The sequence below is a fragment of the Heterodontus francisci genome, chromosome 23 (assembly GCF_036365525.1).
Source record: "Heterodontus francisci isolate sHetFra1 chromosome 23, sHetFra1.hap1, whole genome shotgun sequence".
Taxonomy (NCBI): Eukaryota; Metazoa; Chordata; class Chondrichthyes; order Heterodontiformes; family Heterodontidae; genus Heterodontus; species Heterodontus francisci.
The window spans coordinates 28971635-28995623 of NC_090393.1; the positions used below are offsets into that span (position 1 = coordinate 28971635).

General features: G+C 41.9%; 1 protein-coding gene across 8 annotated transcripts in view; it reads right to left on the reverse strand.

Moving 5' to 3' along the window:
* The window catches only part of LOC137382667 (rasGAP-activating-like protein 1), a 385434-nt gene that overhangs the window by 264086 nt on the left and 97359 nt on the right, over positions 1-23989 (reverse strand). For 6 of the 8 annotated variants that reach the window (XM_068054911.1, XM_068054910.1, XM_068054914.1 and 3 more), the window contains one exon: positions 4409-4522. The exons of 1 other annotated variant lie outside the window; for it this stretch is intronic. In XM_068054911.1, coding sequence (XP_067911012.1) covers positions 4409-4458 — 50 coding nt within the window. In that variant the 5' untranslated portion in view covers positions 4459-4522. Of the gene's footprint in view, positions 1-4408; positions 4523-7446; positions 7521-23989 lie in introns of all 8 variants that reach the window. One more of the 8 variants, XM_068054915.1, reaches the window with a different exon arrangement.

Below are 23989 nucleotides of genomic sequence, written 5' to 3' on the forward strand. Positions count from 1 at the left end.
TATGAGCCCCAACCTTGGCCCAGGCTGTAAATGAGGCATTGCTAGTATGGTAACACCATTCTGGGCTTTGTAAGTAAGTTTTAGCAACAGGTTTCCTATCGTTCCCTTTTCAGCAACATGGGAAGGAACTACTGGCAAAAATTCAAAACGGTAGTGTTGGGGCAGTGTCTGCAAAACACCCACCCCTGTCTAGTTTCTCAATTCTGTTTGCACATGTAAGATGATAATAGCAAGTTCAACTGAAATCAGCGCTTATCTCCTTATTCAACAGATCAAATTTCCTGGCAGAACAAGTTAATAGTAGGGTTCCAGCCAAAGATAGCAATTCCAAAAACTGGTTACATATGTGCAGAATCAACACAACTGAATAAGCACAGCTTAAGATACACATTTAACAAAGGAGGTGGCTGACATCGGTGTCAATATTTGGAATTAGCACTTATTAGAACAAATTAACTACACTCTTTACTGATTTACACTGGATTTTAATGCATACCCTTTGGATAGTCACCGTTTAATCTATCTGCCTGAAACAATTTGCCTGAAACAAACCACGATACCTAAGAATGAGTAAATGGCTGATACTGTTCCTCTGGATACCAGTATGTGCTTTGTTTCTACTAATTGCGGGCAAATTTACACATATATAAGTACTTACTTTATTCAAACATCCATGAAATAAATTTTATTCTGCAGGTACCAGGGGCTTATAGAAATTACTTTAATTTTAAAAGTCCCTTTCATCATCAAATGAATTCCAAAACCAGCCAGCCAGGCAGGCAGGCAGACACAAGCATGCACACATGCACTCACAATTCTCCAAATGCACCTTTCAAAATTCTATTTCAGGCACAGTTGTTCCTAGATACATTACACAAGCACATACTAATGCCATTATGCACACGTACACTGAGGCATTTTCATCATGGTCTTTCTGAATCTAGGAATTTCTCATCATGATCCACTTCATGCAGAGCCGCAGCGTGGAAATGCTAAACTTTATGCCAGTGGTCAGCAATTCCAAGAGTGTGGAATAGCACTCATTTGCCACCCATACCTGACATTCACAAAATTGCTGAAAGGAGACATCAAATAAAAGGGGAAAGAGATTATGAATGCAAGCTAGCAAGAAACATATAGGCGGGCTGTAAAAGCTTCTTCAGGTATGTGAAAAGGAAAAGATTAGCAAGGACAAAATGTGGGTTCATTATAGGCAGAGACAGGAGAATTTATAATGGAGAACAGGGAAATGGCAGAGAAACTAAACAATTACTTTGTGTCTGTCTTCACAGAGGAAGATACAGAAAATCTCCCAGAAATACTAGAGAACCAAGGGTCTTGTGAAAATGAGGAACTGAAAGAAATTAGTATCAATAAAGAGGTAGTACTCAAAAAATTAAACTACATTGAAAGTTGATAAATCCTCTGGACCAGATGAGCTACATCCCAGAGTGTTGAAGAAGGTGGCTATAGAGATAGTGGATGCATTGGTGGTTATCTTTCAAAATTCTATAGATTCTGGAAAAGTTCCTACAGACTATAAAATAGCAAATGTAACCTCACTATTTAAGAAAGGAGGGAGAGAGAAAACGGGGAACTAAAGACCTGTTAGTTTATCAGTAGGGAAAATGTTAGAATCTATTATAAAGGATGTGATAACTGGACACTTAGAAAATAATATGACTGGGCAGAGTCAACATGGATTTATGAAAAGGAAAGCATGTTTGACAAACCTGTTGGAGTTTTTTGAGGATGTTACTTGTAGCATTGATAGAAAAGAACCAGTAGATGTGGTGTATTTGGATTTTCAGAAGGCTTTTGATAAGGTCCCACACAGGTTAGTAAACAAAATTAGAGCACATGGGTTTGGGGGTGATATACTGGTATGGATTGAGAATTGGTTAACAGACAGAAAACAGAGAGTAGGAATAAATAGGTCATTCTCAGGATGGCAGGCTGCTACTAGTGGGATACAGCAAGGATCAAGGCTGGGGCCACAGCTGTTCCAAATTATTTATATAGATTGTGATGTGGGGACCAAATGTAATATTTCCAAATTTGCTGATGACACAAAACTAGGTGGGAATGTAAGTTGTGAGGAGGATGCAAGGAGGATTCAAGGGACCTGGACAGGCTATGTGATGGGCAAGAACATGGCAGACGGAATAAAATGTAAATAGATGTGAAGTTATCCACTTTGGTAGAAAAAACAAAAAGACAGAGTATTTCTTAAACGGTGAGAGGTTGGGAAGTGTTGTTGTCCAAAGGGACCTGGGTGTCCTTGTTCATGAAAGCTAGCATGCAGATGCAGCAAGCAATTAGGAAGGCAAATGGTATGTTGGCCTTCATTGCAAGCGGTTTTGAGTACAGGAGTAAAGAAGTCTTGCTGCAATTGTATCAGAGCCTTGGTGAGACTGTACCTGGAATATTGTGTACAGTTTTGGTCTCCTCATCTAAGGAAGGATATACTTACCATAGAGGGAATGCAACAGAGGTTCACCAGACTAACCCCTGGGATGGTGGGAATGTCTTATGAGGAGAGATTGAGGAAACTGGGCCTGTATTCTCTAGAGTTTCAAAGAATGAGAGGTGATCTCATTGAAACTTACAAAATTCTCAGAGGGCGTAACAGGATGAATGTAGGTAGGATGTTTCTCCTGGCTGGTGAGGCTAGAACCAAGGGACATAGTCTCAGAATAAGGGGTAGGCCATTTAAGACTGAGATAAGGAGGAATTTCTTCATTCAGAAGGTGATGAATCTTTGGAATTCTCTACCCCAGAGGGCTCTAGAAGTTCAATCATTGAGCATGTTCAAGACAGAAATCGATAGATATCTAGATGCTAATGACATCAAGGGATAAGGAGACAATGCAGGAAAGTGGTGTTGAGGTAGATGATCAGCCATGATCTAATTGAATGGTGGAGCAGCCTTGACTGGCTGAATGGCCTACTCCTGCTTCTACGCTCCTATCTTCCTAAAATATGAACAGTACCTCATTCAACTTATGCATTAGGTCAATTCGGTGATGGACTGGGCACTTCAGATGGTCGTGTCCCGTACTGCAGCAGTAACAGACCATTGGTGCAATACCAATTGGTGCAATCTTATGTACATTGAGTAACTACTACTGAAGGGACTAAAGTGAGAAAGCAGGAGCCTTCATTTAACGGTGAGTTGCTTTTCCCACTTTCCAGTTCTTTTCACACAATGTGGATTGTATTCAGTTTCCCACCACTGGACTCAACACTTCCTTTCATGCCAAGTGCACAGTTGCTTCTTAAACAACCACAAATAGCCAAAAAATTGTGCGTCTCTTCTCCCTCACTCCTTGCAATGGCTTTTGTAACACCTGAGACTGAATTTTCCAGGTTGGGTCATGATCCCGATATCATCCTCAGTTCTGGATCAGGAACCTGGAAGTGGCCGTGGCTGGATGTCGGTCGCAATCTTCCAAGACAGCAAATTAAGAAGGGGTCTCCAGGAGCCCTATCCAAATAAGGATGGCAGGTTGGCCGGGGTAGCAGGAGGCCTAATAGGTGGATTGCAGCTATTTCTGACAGCCCTACCAGGGGAGGTGTGCTTAAGTGACAAGAGACCGCGAGAGCACTGTAAAATGGAGGCACTCTCAGCACCATCTGGATGAATTAAAAATCCTGAATGGCCATAGGTGTCAGGCCATCAGTGTGCAGGGGGAAACCCCTCCAAAGAATGCTGGCAGCAGTGGCTGTGGTCATCACATCCCAGCAAGTCTATGCTGGGGTAATCGACTGCAGGTGTCGATAGCCCCCACAGCCTGTCGCCTGCAGGCCACCTGCAAGCTGCTGCCAGGTTTCCAACTCAGCGGGGAGAGAACTGCTCTGATGCTGGGAAGATCCTGGCCTCCAAGTGGGCCCTGAATTGGGCTAATTCGCTACCCATCACTGCCGGGTGGGTAGCTGGTGCCACGGTGACCCCGCCTCTGGCAAAAGCACTCGGAGGCAGGAACGCACGGGTCAAAATTTGCTCCTGGCCCCACCTCCAGACCGGTCTCAGCGAGGCCAGGAAAATTCAGTCTTTGATCCCTGAAGCCAGTTCCATCCCACTCCATAACGCCCAATCCTACTGTAATTCTGCGGAGTGAGAATTTGCCTTTTGTTTCCCAGTGCCCTTTCAGGAGATATTGCCCACATTTTAGCCACATACTGAGAACAGCAAATCTGTGAGTAAACACGCAGGAGTATATTCTCCCTAAAACTTTTATTAACCTTGAGTTCAACCCCAAATAACATATCAGAAGCAATTTATAGGCTGATGCTAGAAATTCAGAAAAAGTTGTAACTTTTGTTGTAACCTCTTAAAAACATTTTTTAATAAATGGTTTCTCAAATAGTCTAAATACCAACATTTATAAAACTTTAACTCACTTACCCAATGGTGTCTTCATCTATAACATAAAATGACAGATTGTGGAAGCCCATGGGTAAATGGAGAGTATATTCTTCACCCCAGAATGGATTTAGGTTCCTCCATACTGTAGCAGTTCTAAATATTAAAAGAACAATCATTAAAGCATTGTAAATAATGGATTACAATCTAAATCAATTCATCCTAGCCTTTTGTATCAGCTTGATTCAATAGGTAGGACTCTCTTCTTTGAGTCAGAAAATTGTGGGCTTAATTCCAGATCCAGGATAACCTAGGTGGGCACTTCAGGGAGCGCTACACATTGGCACTACCTGAAAGTAAACAGGAAATCCTTCTGGGTTTCTTGCCAACATTCCTCCTTCAATCAATACCAAAAATAGTTTATCTAGATCTTTACTTCATTGCTTTTTGTAGAATTATTATGTGTACAAAATGGTTATTGCTTCAGCCTTCCTAATCAGTCACTATACTTCATCCTATTTGAAAGCTTTTTTTTTTAGACATTTTGCAGAAAGCGGGTAAGACGTTGGGCCAAATTTTGCTGTAGCATCTGCCGTGAATTAGAATTGCCCTTGACCTTTTAGGATTTTTACATTTCTGTGTGGTAAGTTGTGAGCTGATAATGGCGCAGCGAGGGAAACCAGGCATCTGGGACCTGAGTGAACATGGCAAGGAGCTGTGAATCTCCTTAACCAGTTAGTTTGAAGGATTGGTAAATAAACAGTGCAAGGATTGAGAAGAAAGTGCAAATCAGAGTGGGTGAATTCAATGTCAAATCAAGAACAGAGAGAAAAATAAAGAGAGGGAGATAAAGATTGAAGGCAGATCAAAATAGGCAAGGCAAAAGTAAAAAATAAATTTAGATTTAAAATCTTACATTTATGTAACTCTGAAACAATAATTAAAATCAGAAGTAATGAGACTTCACATTTGTAATAGAAAATTTCCAGTGCCAGAGAGATTCATTGGCAGTAATTCACACATAACACATTGCTGAAAATAGAGATATGTTGTCGAAGCTTTTCGTCTTGCACTCATCAGGACAATCCACAAGAATACCAATGTAAGGGAAAACAAAAACTTTATACTGTCTGAGAAGAGAGTGCTGATTGGTTGGCAAGTGAACTCTGATTGGTAGAGGCGTTGCCATAGAGAATGCACCAGTTTATGGTGACTGACAGTTAACTGCCAAGCTTTGTTTGAAATTTAAGCTAAGCAGCTTGAGACTGATTGGTCAAGGCATTGCCCTGAGGAATGAACCAGTGAATGGCTGTCACTTATTTTGTTTATCTGAAACAGGCGCAATGTGTGTACATGTTCTTTCTGTCTGCAAAAAACAGGGTCCTGTGTATTAATATATGTAGCTTCTAGTACGCACAAATGCGCCATACTGACAATCTTAAATTGGCTGTCAGCGTAATTCTTAACACACTGAGGATTAATTAGCAAATGTTGTCCAATCGTGGAATCATATCTAATGTGCGGACATTGTGTTTTGAGTTTTGCAAGCACAGGTTTGGTACGACCTTATCTTGCCCATTGTGAACAGTGGAAGGGACATGTTGTTTGATACAATCACCAGTCTTTGAGACGTATGGCCTATATACCTAGCATCACACTGGCATTGAAATTCATATATCACATTACTCATTTGTGTGATAGGCAGGACATCTTTTTGGCTTGACAGCAGCATCCTGTTAATGGCGAACACCACACGTGTTGCTACTGCATCGTTGCAGCGTGAAACAGCCAGCTTTACCTGTTGCTCAAATTTCTAGGATATATTACCCTTCCAGGATAATCTGAGGTAGACTGGACACTTTTCAGGGTCGAAAATGAAGGCCTTAGGCCCGTTCATACATTTGCGCAATATACAGCGAGAAATGATCTGATCAGGGTAGCCATTGTCATACAGGATGTCTTTGATTCGCCCTATTTCAGCATCAAGCTTGCATGGTGAGCAAATGGCTCGGACCCTATTAACTGAGAACAATCTGCAAAATCTCACCATTGACATAGTAGTCATAAAGGACCATGGACCTGAAAAGTTAACTCTGTTTCTTTCTCCACATATGCTGAGTATTTCCTGCATTTTCTGTTAATTTAGTAGTGTTATTTTATGAAAGTAATTGTGACCAATTAAAGAATAAGTGAGAGCTAGCCATAGATCTGCTACAGAAGCTATCACACTGGGACCATGGGTGAATCCAATAAACTAGTCAGTCCCGGTATTTCTAAATAGTAATAATATTTAAGCTACTAAATTATTTAACAGAACAGCAACACAGAGCAAAAAAGCAGTGAGAGTGTTCTTAGCATAGCTGTCTAAATTGAAACCAGCTAACAACAACAAAAAGGCACTTAAAACTGTTATTGAAAGTTCCCATCCTTTCATTTATGCACATTTTCCAATTGAATGTTCAGAAATTTCTGTAATATCAACTATACTCATTTATCACAAAATCAGGCTTTTTTAGGGCGGCACAGTGGCGCAGTGGTTAGCACCGCAGCCTCACAGCTCCAGAGACCCGGGTTCGATTCCGGGTACTGCCTGTGTGGAGTTTGCAAGTTCTCCCTGTGTCTGCGTGGGTTTTCTCCGGGTGCTCCGGTTTCCTCCCACAAGCCAAAAGACTTGCAGGTTGATAGGTAAATTGGCCATTATAAATTGTCACTAGTATAGGTAGGTGGTAGGGAAATATAAGGACAGGTGGGGATGATTGTTGGGAATATGGGATTAGTGTAGGATTAGTATAAAATGGGTGGTTGATGTTCGGCACAGACTCGGTGGGCCGAAGGGCCTGTTTCAGTGCTGTATCTCTAATCTAATCTAATCATCTTCATAATGTGAGATCATAAAATACACAGCTTATAATAGAAATGTAATCAGTTACAAATAAATCTCCATAGAAAACTAATAGTATGAATTGGTGCAAAGCGTTAACACACTCTAAATTCATGTAATACGATGTAAAACAGGGAATTCAGTAAAAGTTCGAAAGGATGAACGTGACGGCACAGACACAACGGGCTGAATGGCCTACCTTCTGTGCCGTAATTTTTCTGTAGTTCTATGGAAGATGCACGTGTCTTTGAACAAGCAAGTTACAGATGAGCACTTTGAAGGAGAGAAATTACATTATTTCAGACATTCATTGATTAGAGTAGAGACATCAAATTCCTGGAGTAAAGATAGTCTGTAGATGGGGTACCATAATGTCACAAAGTTAAGTATGAACAAGGAAGGCCTTCTATTCTAACCCCCATCACAACACTGATTTTAAATGATTCAGAGATTTTGCTCCACTATGCTACCCAGAAAACCATTCCACATATTAATTATGGGCTAGATTTTGTTCTCCCCTAGGCTTTGGGTTCTGTGGCAGGGGAAGGCCTGAAGATGGCCCTGGATGAGGCCCACCATGGACCTCAATGGCCGGTGGGCCCAGCCCCGATCCTCCCGGCTGTAGCGAGGTTCCGTGGTGGTAAACCCCCCCACCCACCCACCCACCCTTGCTGGGCAACGGGACCACAATTTAAATATGCAAATGAATACAATTAACTTAGACACGAGTGATTTTCTGGGCCCGCCACGATCTTGGGTGCAGCGGCAGGCAGTACTTTGATTAATAAAAGCTCTGAAAACATCAGTCAGTGAGACACAAGAGTTAAATGTAGGAAGAAAACCTCACTGACTCAAATAAACTACTAAAATGTAGATGCACAATTATAGGAAAGTATAAGGAATGACAAATCTGAATGACGAATGCAATTGAATTAATAGCCTCAACAGTAAATGAACGATATCAACAGAGAGGACACCAAGCCCATTTTTAGTGAAGATAAAATAAACCATAATATCAGTGAAAATGTTTGGGCAGACAGAATATTTTAAAGAATTTCAAATACAGAACCAAACAGAACACGAAAGTGAACAAGACATGCCAAAATCTATCTAAAGAAGAAACTAAAAAGTGGGAAAGACACAGGCAGTGTCACCATGGAGATGGTGAAATCAAGCAACACTCAAGCAGGGTAATTTCACGGGATTTGTAAGACTATCTGGAAAAATGTATTAGCAGCACAATGGACAGAGGGAATAACTGTGACACTGAAGGATGATGGCAAACGAACAGGAACAGTCAAATCAGATGGGTAATATAATCAGGGATTCAGTCTGAAATGGACAGTAAATTGAGAGAATTGGATGAAATTTGCACATGGAGGATCATGCACAGAGCAGATAATACTGTACCAATCCAATAACTGAGAAGTGCTTAGAATGCCAATTACTGGCTTCACTGAGTTAAAGATATTATTTAAAAAATGGTGCATGATCAAGATTATGGAAGGTATTATAGAACATATAGTTAACTATCCTATTCACATCAAAATCGCTCCTGTACTGACCCCAAGCTGTGGATGAGTTCGACTTTTTTCCTATTGAACAGTAGGAAAACAGAAGCCATCACACTCAGTTCCCAGCAAAACTCTTTGTTTGCCCTGACTCTATCCCTCTCCTTGGCTCCCATCAGTTGATTTACAACCTTGGTGCCCTATTTGACTCTAAATTGAATTTAAAACCCCACATCCAATTCCTCACTAAGACCAGTTACTTCCACCTCCGCAACAGTATTTGGTTTTGACCACTGCTGAAATCCGAATACACATTTTCCTTATCTGGACAAGCAAATTCTCCAATGCGCTCCTTGCAAGCCACCCCACCTCCATCCTACACAACTTCCAACTTATCCAAAACTTCTCTTGCATTCTGTCCTGCACGAAATTCCATCGCACTCTTGTCCCAGCTAATCTCCGCTGGTTCCCTGTCACCAATGTACTGAATTCAAAATCATTGTCTTTCTTTAATAAATCCATCCATGTCTGCCTACATCTGCAACTTCTTCCAGCCCTGGATCTCAGCTCATGCCATCAGATCCTGCTTTATTCTGACCTCCTGTGCCTTCTCCTTCTGCCTTCAGTGGAAAAGACATCCACCATTTCAGTGCCACTCTTTTCACCTTGCTACTTTTCTCTAATTTCCTCAAACCTATTTTCTCAACCACGCATTCGGTCAACTCTCCTAAATCTTCTATTTCTGCACTCTTCAATGAGAAGCATTATTTTGTTATATTAAATATCTATATAAATGCAAACATCTTCAGGTGCTTCACCAAGAACCTTTCCTGCAACTTAAGGTCAGGAGTGGGCTGCTCATTAATGGATCTACAATTCATAACTCCAGTCACAAATCCTCCAAGCCATCCTACAGCAGGATTTGGACAACATTCAGGCTTTTGGTGATAAGCAGCAGCTAACATTCATGCCACTTAAGTGACAGGCAATTACCATCTCCAACAAGAAAAGGCAAAATTACCTTCTCCTAATCTTCAACAGCATCACTATTGCTAAAGCCCATTCCCCCCACACCATGGGGGTCACCATTGACTAGAAGCTTAACTGGATCAGCCATATATACACAATAGCTACAATGCCTCACTGCCATACACAAGGTTCAAGTCAGGAGCATAAAATTTCCAGCATTTGACTTTTTTTCTTTAAGTCAGAGGCATAATAGAATATTCACCTGGAAGGGTGCAGCCATAATAATACTCAAGAAGTTCAACATCATCCAGGACAAAGCAGTCCAGTTGATGGGCTCCCCTGTCACTGAACTGCATCACCAGCATGTGGTGGCTGCAATGTGTCCTCTGCATTGTAACAACTTGCCAAGCTTACTTCGACAGCACCTCCCAAACCTGCCGCCTCTACCACCAAGAAGGACAAGAGCAGCCAAGATCCCCTCTGAAGTCACACACCATCACGACTTGGTCATATATCGCTGTTTCTTCATAGTCAAATCCTGAAATACCTAACATCATTGTTGGAGCACCACCAGCATGGGGACTGCAACAGTTCAAGAAGCAGGCCCACCAGCACCTGCTACGGGCAAATAGGACGTTCATTACATGCAGGTTGAACGGCATCTCCCACTTCCCAAGAACAAATAAAAAAATCTAAATGCAAGTTGTTTTATTATTTGTATTTTCTGTTACACAATGAGATGGGAACATATTGCAACTTATAAGACCTAACAAGTACGACTAAAAGACAACCATACCAGCCAATTGGTACCTAAGACAGACTTTCCAGCTCTGTATTTAAGTTGCACAGCATAATATAACACAACATAGGCTACAAATGTTCGTTAAGCTACTTCAACATAACTGTCATTCCATTGCATTTAGAATGAAAATTGAAAGCAAATATAGAGAGTGGTCCATAACCCAGCTCAAAATCAGAGACTTCCATACTATTTTTCCCTCTCTCATTCTCTTGTCTCTCCCCATGTTTCAAATGCAACCTACACTGATAAGATGAAAAACTCCTCTGTTTACTGATTATATAGGTCCTTCTTGAAATAAGCACAGCAATTCTTTTTGAGAAGAAGGCAATACTGCCCCTACTTTGTCACTAATAGTCAGCAAATTGAAAATCTTTCTCAGAGGTTATAATGATAGCTGTTGTGGGAAATGGAAAAATTCACACTGGTCCATCAGGAGGTACTTTTCTGAAGTTTGAGCAGAGGGTAGAGGCGTTTGGGGTGGTCAGACGAAGTTTACTTGACATTGCTCCCATCTCATAATTGACCTTACAGTGTTTGATGTTGGCAGTAGATGTAAAAAGGAGGAAAAGTATTCCATACCCACCACCTGCACCTTTCACATTGAGGAGCACAAACTTTCATCAAAAGGGCAATATGAGTTGAAAACATTTACACAGAAGCATTAGAAGAAACAAACGTATAACTCTTGCGTACTATAAAGAAAAACTGGCCCCAAGATAGGCTGCGGAGGGAGGAAAGCAGCAACCACACTGAATAGCAGAATCCCCCAAAAGACTACCATCATAACAACCTCTGCCCATGCTCAGTATCGCGCAGTAGAAAAATGTGTAATGTTGTACAATTGGATCATAATTCAGCTCAGTGCATGCCCTTGTAAACTGGCATGTGAAAATGTAATGCGTTGAAAAGTTGAAAGTTGAAAAATGTTAACTTTTTTTCAAAAATGCACCATCAATAGGAAGACTAATACAAAAGATTAACACAGAAAATAACTGGGTACAACTGACCATTCCACAAGCTTAGATCAACTGTAATGACATCCAGTCTCTGAAGAAATCACCATATATTATAATTAGCAAGGCAAATGCTGTATTTAATCAATTAAATTTTGAAACATCAGTCATGTATCAATCGTCATAAAAAAGTAGTTCTATAATTCTTGCATGTTCTTTTCTTCCATAATATGTAGATAAAAGATCTGATACACAACTAAGAAAGAAGTAAAAGAGGACTGATTTATTTATCCACATTTTTTTTGAAAATTCTTAAAGATTCACAAAATGTAAAAGAAAGTTGGTTGAGACAGTACATGCAGAGTACTTTTGTACATACATAATAGGAAAGATATTATTAGGACGCAAATGCCTTCTCTGTATTCCCCCATAAGTGAATTTCAAACCTTTATTTATTTAGCAAATGCAAATTCCTGGAGCCAAGCGATAGCCTCCTCATTTGTTGAATTTAAGGTGAGTAGTTCACCACTTGGTCTGTAGAGGGGACTCTCCTTGAGAATGTGCAGCATTGTTTTTGTCTCTCCACAAATGCATAAGGGGTTTGGCGGGTAAAATGGAATGGAAGGGTTGTGAGGCAACTCATTCCTGTATTGAAGAAAACCGATTTCCTTTACACTTTTTGGAATGTCAACTTGGTGCTGTTTTGAACTCTTTTGTAATGTTTTTTTTTTTTACAGATTTCTATGAATAAAGTATATTTTGGAGAAAGAAAAAGCATAAGGGGTTTGTACTGAGGCCCCAGCGGTGGAGGTTTGCTGTGCAGGGGCCCTGGCTTGTCCTGAACCTGGTTAGCAAGGACCACTCTCGCCGTGGTATTTCAAAGTTTGCCATTCGACAGATGAAGTTTCTCACAAGGAACTTGTTAGTGACTTCCCGTGTTTCCAATTCCTTGATCCAAACGTTGTCTGCTGGTCGATTCTGCTCAGGAAGGTTGTGCCATATGGGGTGTCGAGATGGAAGGCAGGCAGTAGGTGGATTGAACATGTCATTATAGAGTGGTACGTGAGGTGCAGCACGGATGCTTTCAACCAGCTTGTGGGTTTTCGTCAGTCGGCAGATGGATGGGGGAGTGATGTTTGCGAGGACAGGAAGCCAGGGGAGATGTATTGAGCAGAGAGTTCCAGTTATAATGCGCATTGTTGCATTCAGTTGAGTATCAACAGGATGTGTGTGTGATGTGTGACCTATGCCAGACAGGTGCACAGTACTCTGCTGCTGAGTATGATAGGGCAAGTGCTGAAGTCCACAGTGTTGTGGAAGCAGCGCCCCATGTAAATCCAACAAGTTCAGTTAATAAATTGCTTCTGGTTTTGACATTTGCTGCTGTTTTCTTCAGATGCTCCCGGAAGGACAAAGTCCTATCCAGATTCACTCCCAAGTATGTTGGGTTGGGATCATGCTTTAGTGTCTGACCATCCATGTAGATATGTAATTCTTCTTTGACACTGACATTGTGGAGGTGGAATACACTGGATATGGTTTGAGAGGGATTCACTGTGAAAGTCCGTCAACTTTGTAACGTCTTCATTAAGGATCATTAAGGTCCAGGGTGCAGAAGGATGGAGCTTGGGTGGCACAACAGATGTCACCAGCATAGATAAACTTGCGAGACAATTCCCAACCTTAAACTAGATCATTGGGCATACTTGAGTTTCAGGTGTACCAACAGGTAAGTTGATCTGCAGCATTCTTCAGTGTTTTTAGCAGCCATTTCAAAAAGGCCATTGATTTTTCTAGAGTGTTAAATCTTAAACATTTAATTTGATATCTATGCCCTGTATTTTAAACCCCTCCATTGATCTATTTCTATCTATTCTGTCCCATCCCTTTACAAATTTAAACATTTCTATTAAATCAGCCCGTAATCTCCTGTTCTAATGAAAATAGCCCCATCAACCAGTTTGGAAATAAACAAATTTATAACACATTTAAACAAAAAGAAAGCCCAGAGTTCATCTCTAAGCCAATTCCGATGTTTATGCATCCATTAAGAAAATGAAAACTATAATCCAATTCAATTGTGTTTTAGTTTCAAATTGCTAAAAGACCTAAAGACAACATCAGTAGGATTTCCACACTTGCACTAATTGCTGGAGGAGTTTTACTGCCAGAAGCAGTCACATCATCGTTGTTGCATTAGCTAGAAATGTGAAATACTGCCAGCTTTCTGATTTAACACCAGCAGAAAGAAGTCAGCCTACCAATCAAAGTGCTGGATTAGCAGTCATAGCAACCCCCACTCAGTTTTCCTGCAACACTGATGATGCTACCATACCAACTGGCCTTATCCCTATCACAGCAGCTTTACAAGATATTCTCCAAGCCTCTTGAATCTGCTGGGAGGGGAAAATTACATTGGAGAGATTTTCTGATAGATATCAGATTTTTTAAAAAGACCTTACTAGGCTCTTGCTACTTTATAATCTCAGTGTCCTTAGAATTACGCCAATAAGATAAATAGATATATATTGAAAGTTTCTTGATAATCTGATTTCATCATTTAATAATTGAGAGATGGGTGCACACTGTTCCATTCAGTGGTGTTAATTCAAATGACCTAAAAAATCAATCTCAAATTATCAGTTTGTAAAATACATCTGATATAACTGGGATCCTGCCATCTTTCACTTTTGTTTCACTTGTTATGCGAGGATTGGAAGTCTTGGAAATACTAAATATATTGGGCCAGATTTTGCCGAAAAAATAATTGCAACTGAATGACGCTCACCATTTTAAATCAAAATTTAACCAAATCAATCAACAACTTGGTACGAGGAAGAACTACCAATGAATTGCGAATCTCCAGAAGATGCTGGCCGATTTGTGTAGCTCCACTGCTATCTTTGTAAAAGTGCCACCTCCTGTTTAACCCCCCCCCTGTGAATTTCATGAAATTTTGGCACTTGCCCATGGAACTCACGCCAGAAAGTTAATTCTTGTAATTAATAGTGTAAGTACCCTTTTAACAATGCGGTAATTGTTAATGACTGACAATCAACCCCTCTTGCCTAGAATGTGAATAATTGCAAATGTGGAGTCTTCCCTCAGGTTGTGAATTGTTTTTGGAGATTGTAAAAATGTCAAATTTTAACTTCAATGATTTCTTACTTTTTTCTTTGTCTCTTTTTTTCTCTGTCCCTTAATCCAATTATTCTTTCCCTCTCTTTATTTCTTTTCCTATACCTGATTTGACATTGAATTCACCCACTCCAAAACACCTTCCTTCTCAGTCCTTCCTCCATTTACTTCTCAATCTTTACATCTCTTTGGATAAGGAGAGATACACAGTTTGTCCTGTTGTTCACCAAAGTCCTACATGCTCGATGCCCTCACGCACTATCAGCTCACACTTCCAGCAACTGTGAGAGAGCAAAAAATTCAAAACTTAAAGGTGCAAGAACAACTCGAAGGGGGAAGCTTTGAGATTCCCCGCTTCAGAAAAATCTGGCCCATTAAATTTTTTCTATCATTTCCTTTCATTAACAGTAAACATTGATGAACCTTAGAGGTAGCATTCCTTAATATTTTTATTTAGAGATACAGCACTAAAACAGGCCCTTCGGCCCACCGCGTCTGTGCCGACCACAAACCACCCATTTATTCTAACCCTGCAGTAATCCCATATTTCCTACCACCGACCTACACTAGGGGCAATTTACAATGGCCAATTTACCTATCAATCTGCAAGTCTTTGGCTGTGGGAGGAAACCGGAGCACCCGGCAAAAATCCACACACTCACAGGGAGAACTTACAAACTCTGCACAGGCAGTACCCAGAATCGAACCCGGGTCCCTGGAGCTGTGAGGCTGCAGTGCTAACCACTGTGCCACCCTAATAGGCAGCATGCATCTCGTAGACAGCAATTCTTAATGGATAGCATTCCCGACGTTATTCCACACTCAGATAATAAGCAATGAGAAACAAATAGGTGCATTGCCATAGCAGAAAGCCATAAAATACAGAGAAACAGAAAACAAAAAGAAACTTCGAAGCTTGGTAAGTGAAAAGGCATTTTCTTGGAATTCCTGCAAAGTAGAGAGGCTTGGGACAGAAGCATGAGGATTAATGAGTAAAATAGACCAGAGCAACTGAAAAAAACATCTGAAGGAGAGGTGAATTAAAAGTAAAGAATACAAGTTGCCAGCACCTGAAAAGAGAACTTAAATTTAAAATTAAGACCAAAATGAAATGTAACAATTCTCTTAGAAGGAGAAATCGAGGGTCTGATAGGGATAAAGAAGTCTTGCACTGTACACGATGAGGAAAGTATCAGCAAATCTTTAGAGGGCAAGAAATGGTTTCTTCCATTCTGTACAAAGTCCTTGAGGATTAATTAGCACAGTGATAGGTAGTCAGACTGCTTCGCTTTTACTTATATTAATGATAGCTGCTCAGTCATAAAGTGCACGCACAATTCAGGAAAAAATCTGGTAGTAACAATGGGTTTGATTTCCTCTGGGTTGACAATTAAAAGATTCATTGGCAATATTAAGTCTGAACTCTTGTCATAAGGGATAGTGCCATGTATTCTTTTTTTTTCTTTTGGGCCTCCTTATCTCGAGAGACAATGGATACGCGCCTGGAGGTGGTCAGTGGTTTGTGAAGCAGCGCCTGGAGTGGCTATAAAGGCCAATTCTGGAGTGACAGGCTCTTCCACAGGTGCTGCAGAGAAATTTGTTTGTTGGGGCTGTTGCACAGTTGGCTCTCCCCTTGCGCCTCTGTCTTTTTTCCTGCCAACTACTAAGTCTCTTCGACTCGCCACAATTTAGCCCATGTACTTAGTGCCATGTATTAGAGTATTTAAATCCCCACTATTATTTTCCCCAAAACACAAATACGACCAGCAGAAAGGGCAGGGTGGAAAATCCAACCCAAAAGTTAAGTCAGACCAGTTGGAAAAAGTCTCCATTCCCCACCCCGCAACTGTTGTTTAAACATACAACTGGATTCCTCATTCACTCAGTTTAAAATTGCAGCCTTGCCTGAGTGAGAAAGGACCTTTTAGGAAAACAGGCTCATGCATGGACAATCACTGCTCTCTTGCAGCAAAAAAGAGCATTCAAAAAGCAGGTGGCAATTCTATCAAGTTATCCCCTTATTTTTCCCACACCAGCAGTGTGCTCATTGCCACTAACATAGCATGCTGGAAAATCCAATGCCAAGAGGTAAAGCAAAACCACAAGGTGAAGAGTACAAAGAACAAAGAAAAGGAAGGAAGTAAATGTGTTGGAAGCAATTCAGAGACGGTTTACTAGATTAATACCTGGAATGGGCAGGTTGTCTTATGAGGAAAGGTTGGACAGGCTAGGCTTGTTTTCACTGGAGTTTAGAAGAGTAAGAGGCAACTTGATTGAAACATATGAGATCCTGAGGGGCCTCGACAGGGTGGATGTGGAAAGGATCTTCCCCTTGTGGGAGAATCTAGAACTAGGGGTCACTGGGTCGCCCATTTAAGACAGAGATGAGGAGAAATGTTTTTTTTCTCAGAGGGTTGTGAATCTTTGGAGCTCTTCCTCAAAAGGTGGTTGGAGCAGAGTCTTTGAATATTTTTAAGGCAGAGGTAGATAGATTCTTGATAAGCAAGGGGGTGAAAGATTATTGGGGGTAGGTGGGAATGTGGAGTTGAGATTACAATCAGATCAGCCATGATCTTATTGAATGGCGGAGCAAGCCCGAGGGGCCGAGGAGCCTTCTCTTGCTCTTAATTCATATGTTCGCATGTATGTAGAAGCTAAGAAATTACTGCTTTAGTTACTGGCATTAACAGACCCTGTATTTTGTTACATCTCTATTATAAATAGCCATGCTTGAAGGCTCTACTGTCAGTCACTGCCAGCCGTAATCACAGGGCTTCAACTACACTGTTTTTCACCTGTCCAATTAGGTGAGTAACTTTGCAATATATGTTGGTGTTATGTGTCTATCAACATCAACACCAGGGTATATTAGTGCTACCTGGGGATTGGCATACAACATTTAAACACATTGTATTAAAAACTACAATTAAAAACAATGTTACTACAGTATCAAAACTCAGAGCACATTGCCTACCAATTTTACCAACAGTACTTAAAACCTAAGAAAGGCAAATCGTGCCTAGAGAAACACTTTTCAAAGTCAGGCTCATCTGATGCCACATTAAGCTTAGGTGGAAATAACCTCAGTGCCTGTCTTAATAATGTAATGGAGCAGCTAGAAAGACTGTTTCAGGGCCCTTTGGCTTCTTCCTTTTAAATTCCCATTCTGGCATGAAGCCTGGTATTATGCATCCTACTGCTGTTGATGAGGTGCAAGTTGTGAAGGTGAAGCAAAGCGCTTTCAACTTCGCGAGATATTGTGCAACATATTTATCTCTGCTCATGAATGAAGCATTTAGCTTTTTAACAAATGCTATATTGCTAGATCTTCAAAACTATTCAGAAATAACTATTAGTTGCTAATGAAGCTTTAAAGGCTTTTTAGTTTCTGGTGAAGGACCTACAACCAAAATATTATCCTGTGTTTTCTCTTTACAGATACTGATGGATCTGTTGTGTATTTCCAGCATTTTTGTTTTTATCTGATCACTTTTGCTTTGTTTGCCAAACACACAAGGATGTGAATCATATTACAAAAGGTGTTCCCGCTGAACAGCTAACTTACCTCGCTAAGGAATCGAGCCATGGGATAATTAATTGCTGATTTGTCAATTGAAGTTCTTCTCATTGCCACTCCATTTCCTGACATTCACCTTGCTGCTGCTCCATTTCCCAATGTTCTTCTCATCGCTGCTATTGTTTGGATCCAGATTTGACCTCTTTGTGACTGCGAATTTCTGATCTGACGGTGTTTGGTAAATCAGAAATTCATAAGAAAAGAAGAACAACAGCAGCAGTAGACCCATATGGCTCCTCAAGCCTGCTCCAATCATGGCTGATCTTCTGCTTCAACACCACTTTCCCGCCCTCTCCCCATATCCCTTGTTTCCCTGAGAGGCCAAAAATCAGTCTATCTCACGATGGGCTGAAGGGCCTGTTTCTGTGCTGTATGACTCTATGACTCAGCCTTAAATATACTCACCAATCCTCCGGGATAGAGAATTCAAAAGATTCACAACCCTTTGAGTGAAGAAGTTTCTCCTCATCTCAGTCCTAAATGATCGACCCCTTATTCTGAGACAGTGCCCCCGTGTTCTAGATTCCCCAGCCAGGGGAAACAATCTCTCAGACCCCTTCAGAATATTGTATGTTTCAATGAGATCACTTCTCATTCTTCTAAACTCCTGACAGTGTAGTCCCAAATTACTCAGCCTTTCATCATTGGACAACCTCAGGAATCAATCCAGTGAACCTTTGCTGTACCGCTTCCAATACAACTATAGTCTTTCTTAAATACAGAGACCAAAACTGCGCACAGTACTCCAGATGTGATCTCATCGAAGCCCTATACAATTGTAGTAAAGCTTTCTTATTCTTGTACTCCAATCCGCTTGAAATAAAGGCCAACATGCCACTTGCAGGCACAGGATGGCCCAGATGTACTACTATTAACTAAGCTTTACACAAATCTAATTACAACTCAAGTTAAGAACTTGAATTGAGACAATTACTCACTCTAAAACAAAAACTGAAAACCTGGAAACCTATAGCAGATAAAGGCCTGCTATCCGACACAAACCCAACAGGACCAGACGACATGTGTCGGGTTTGGATTGCACTTCCGGGTCCGGCATTCGGGCTCGGGTCGGGTCGGGTCGGGTCGGGTCGGACACGCTCCATCACAAGTAAGTGGATCCGTTGTTAATGTAATTTTTTGACCAGAAAGGTGTTTTTTTTTAACAGTTTAACGGGTCGGGTGTGGGGAAAAAAGGGAAGGACTCAGGCCAGGTCGGGTTTTTTTTTTGCAGACCTGAGCAGGCCTTTAATAGCAGGTCAATCAGCACTTGCGGAGAGAACAGATAGTCTACATTTGGGTCTGTACCTATCTACAGAGCTGAAAAATAATAAACAGTGGAAAATAAGGGTGCAGAAGTGATTTATTTATTCATGTATACACAAACATGACGCAAAAGCATCAGACAAATATTCAGCTTCATTTTGCAGTGTCCTCACCCTCCTTCAGGTACCAAATTGTTTTATAATTGTGGAGAGAGAAGAGTTAACGTTTCAGGTCCATGACCCTTCATCAGAACCTGAGGGTCATGGACCTGAAACGTTAACTCTGTTTCTCGCTCCACAGATGCTGCCAGACCTGCTGTGTATTTCCAGCACTTTCTGTTTTTATTTCAGAATTCCAACATCCACAGTATTTTGCTTTTGCCTTATAATTATACCTTCTTTAACTCTAGTATGGATTATCAGTTTGGCCCACTTTACTGTGGGCTGCATTTTATGCAACCAGCAAGGGTTCCAATACCGGGACAGAAAAGGCCAGGGGGACCCCACCTCGGCCCTTTGGGGGATTCCCAGCTGCAATTAATGGTGCTCAGGCTCAGGCTCAACTGCCTGGTGCCGAGGTCCCGTTCCGTTAAGGACGGGGATCCTGCCTCCGAGCTGCCGGCCAATCAGAGTGCCGGCAGCTCAGCAGTCCCAGCAGTGCTACTGGGAGTGGTGGCCGCTGTTGATACTGCAGTTGTCCCAAGACCAGGAGCTGCACTGGACCCTCGGACTGCAGGTACGTGGTGGGGGGGGGGGGGGGGGGGAGGGGTCTCCTGGGCCAGTCAGGTAGACCTCAGCATGGGGTTGGGTGAGTGTGCATTATTGAGGATGGGGAGGGGTTGGTATTGGTGCAGGGGTGGCCTTCACTGCCAGGAGCCCTCTGTGGGCCATAAGTTGCCCAAGCAGGAGTGCCCCCCCCCCCCACCTGTCTTCCAGCCCATTCCCAAGTGGCAAGTTAAATTCAGCCCTATATCTGCAGTTTTCCCACTGGTTTCTGCAGGATTTTTGTTAGGTCTCTTCTAGTTCATGAATATAGTATTCAATTCTTGTTAAATATACGGAGTCATAGCTGAAACCTTGTTCTAAAGCTACAGACTCCAGTCGAATTAAGATCAGAAGGTCTTCTGCTCTCATGATGTCTTTCTCAGCTTGTTTAATGGCTTTGATCTCTGAACTGGGAGTGAAGAATGCCTCTGTTTATGGATGGGCAGTGGGGAGATTGAGAGTGGGGTTAGGCCAAAGGCAGTGTCTCTGTCAGAGGAGTGCCTATAAGTTACGATAGAGTAACTGATCAAGCGCTTTTGGGAAGAATTAGGATCTCGTTGGTCGGTTGAACACTGAATACTAATAAACTCAAACATCACTTATTATTCCTATCTTTAGATTAAAATCTAAAAGTTGTGAAGTAAAAAAGTTTAAAATTAACCCGAATGCACAATTTTTAAAGTTAAACTTCAAAAATGCACAAGCCACTGGGTGCAATCTGGGTCGGGGCAATACTCTGAAGGAGTATTCCCAAAATTCCCAAATGTACACCCTGAGTTCCAACATTAAATCAGTTGTGAGAGGTGTTTCGCAATCTGTTTAGTGTAAGCAGGATAGCATAAATGTTACTTCTGAACATCTGAACTTTAGGTGACCTGAAGTTGAGCAAGTATTATAAATGGAGTAAAAGCAAAATACTGCGGATGCTGGAAATCTGAAACAAAAACAAGAAATGCTGGATTCACTCAGCAGGTCTGGCAGCATCTGTGGAAAGAGAAGCAGAGTTAACGTTTCGGGTCAGTGACCCTTCTTCACTGACCCGAAACGTTAACTCTGCTTCTGTTTTGTTATTATAAATGGAGCTTTGGTCCATGTTCAGACATTGAAGTTTAATTGAGTAAATTATAATCACAAATTAAACTCATCATATTTAACAAAAACCCTTTATATGGTAAACATGAACAACTATTAATAATTCACCCAGGTGACCTTGTATCAGAGTAGTTCAGAGAATTGTTCCATTGCATTATTATCTCAGGTTTGAGTCCAACGGCCACTTATCTCTCAAAGCCAGCATGAGTTCATCATGGATTTGTTTAGTTATCAGCTGAACATCTCAGTCCTAATAGGACTGTAAGCTTTTCCTATTGCAATTGTTCCCAGTTACAATGCATTATCAGGATCATACATCACTACTCAGCACATGTAGCCAATATACATGAAGAGGTGCTAGGCATGGGGGCAAACATAGAGAAATATGGACAGCCCAAAGGCTGCTTTCGATCAAGGGTGTTTCTTCTCACTGCTGTAGCTGTCAGTTGCAGCAGTGTTGATGTCTGTTGGATTTTACTGCCTGATGTACTATAGGTTTGAGGCTGTGAGAGTTATATTGACCAAAGGCTGAAAATGGGTGCAACACGAATAAGATTAGTCTGTTTGAAAGCCTGGATTTAGCACACAATTTTGGTCATAAATGCTGATTATCATAATTTGAACTTGCCCAGAGGTGCTAAACACAGGTTTAGCACTCAAATGTTAATTAGATGGAATTTTTGTGGAGCAGTATAATAGGACTCCTCGTGCCCACTTCCACTGAAGGTGTACAGGCACACGGCAGCACGGTTCAGCATCAGGGAGCGAGGGAGAGAGCACACAGGTTCTCGGCATCAGCACTGGAGGTCCTAGTAGAGGAGGTCCAGAGGAGGAGGGAAAGGGAGAAGGATGCTACTTTGCCCTCCTGCCCCTCTCTCCAGCAACAATTGGGGCTACTCTGCCTGGCCTCATGCCTTCCTCCCATTCCTCATCCAGACCAAGAGGACCCCCAGCAAGATGCCCATGACCAAGCACTCCCTTTCTCCTGGTGATTCTTATAAGGTGAACAACATGGTGGAGTAGCACAGCACTTACAATTTTTAGCTGAAGTCTTCAGAGAATTTCTGGAATAAATGTTGTTCAATTGTTGGTGATGTCTTGACGAAGTGTCCTAGAAAGTCTCCTGGTGTGTTTCAGAAGTCTCCTTCACACCTCCAGCATCAACAGACATGAAATGGTGAATATCCCTTTAAGTATCACTTAAAATCGACATCAGTGCAGTGTTTACTCCCAAACAGCTGGTCACTGTTAGGAGGGGGCGTTAGTTGAAGCCGTGGCCACCAAAATGCTGTATAGCCTCTTTAATGAGCATTAGCAACCATTTTAAGCATCAGTCATATTTAGCATTGGCTTCAACTTCTTTAACAAGATAGCGTCTTGCACTAAACGTGGGCTAAACCAGCATTTCAGCTTAAGATCCCATCTTTGTCACCTCTTTACCTCTTTAGCGCCTCAAGTATTCGCAAAAATTCACCCTCGTCTCTCTCATGCCCCCTGGGTTATGTGGGAGGAACAGCAGATGTGCTGTTCAGCCATTGATACTAGGTTCAAAATGGGAAACAGACATAGAATGAATTTCTGATGAAAGGTCACAAACCTGAAACAATGGGCTGAACTTTATCAGCCCTCAATGGATGGGCAAGGAGGCGGGGGGGGGGGGGGGCAAAATATTGTGAGGGAAGGTGGGGGTTGGAGTGTCTGTTGCCTTCCTGATGCCATTCAATTTAGTTGGGGGGGAGGGGAAGATTGAAGAAGTTTTCCCGCCCAGAGGCCAATTAATGTCCACTGACATTTTACCAGCGGCAGGGAGGCACTCAGCAACGTGCGGAAGCCACCCATTAACACCAGGCTGCCTCCATGTGAGCTGGTGGCGGGGGTGGGGGGGTGCCCTCCTGCTTGGGCAATCTGTGGCCTGCCTAACTGGCCCCAACAAGCCTGCCCCCCACTTACCTCTTCTCCCGGGATCTAGTGCTGCTCCTGATCCTGGGACTCCTGCAGTCCCAGCAGTGGCCACCGTTCCCAAAGGCGCTGCTGGACTCCTGAGCTGCCAGCCCTTTGATTGGCCAGCAGCTCTTGGACACGGGATCCCAACCCCCAAGCCAGGCAGTTAATAACCTGTGTGCTGTAAAGTGCAGCCAGGGGTCCCCCAAATGGCTGAGGCGGGGTTCCCCTCGCCTTTCTGGCCTGGCGTCGGGACCCCTGACAGCTGCATAAAATTCAGCCCATTAGCTTTGTTTCTCTCGCCACAGATCCTGAGTATTTCCAGCATTTTCTGTTTTTGTCTCAGATTTCCAGCATCCACAATATTTTGCTTCTGCATAGGAGAATTTCTCCTGGTTCAGTCTTAGTGACAAAAGTGAGCCAAGATTCAGGTTGATTGGGTGGGGAATCCATCTCCTGCCAGCTTAAGTCATGTTTAGGGGTACAGCCATGCCTAGGACCAGAGGAACCATTACAGGAGGCCCAGAAAGAAATGCACCATGTTGTTTCCTTAATGATCATTTGGATTCCATATAGCATTTCTTGACTGTATCTTTGAGCATGACGAGTAAACTGTCTTCCTCACATAGCTTTGCTGTAATTTTATGGTTTTATTTTTGCAGGTGAAGCTGTGAGATGTCCAATGGTTGATTTTAATTTACCTTTTTAATTTATTACAGTACGTACTGCCTC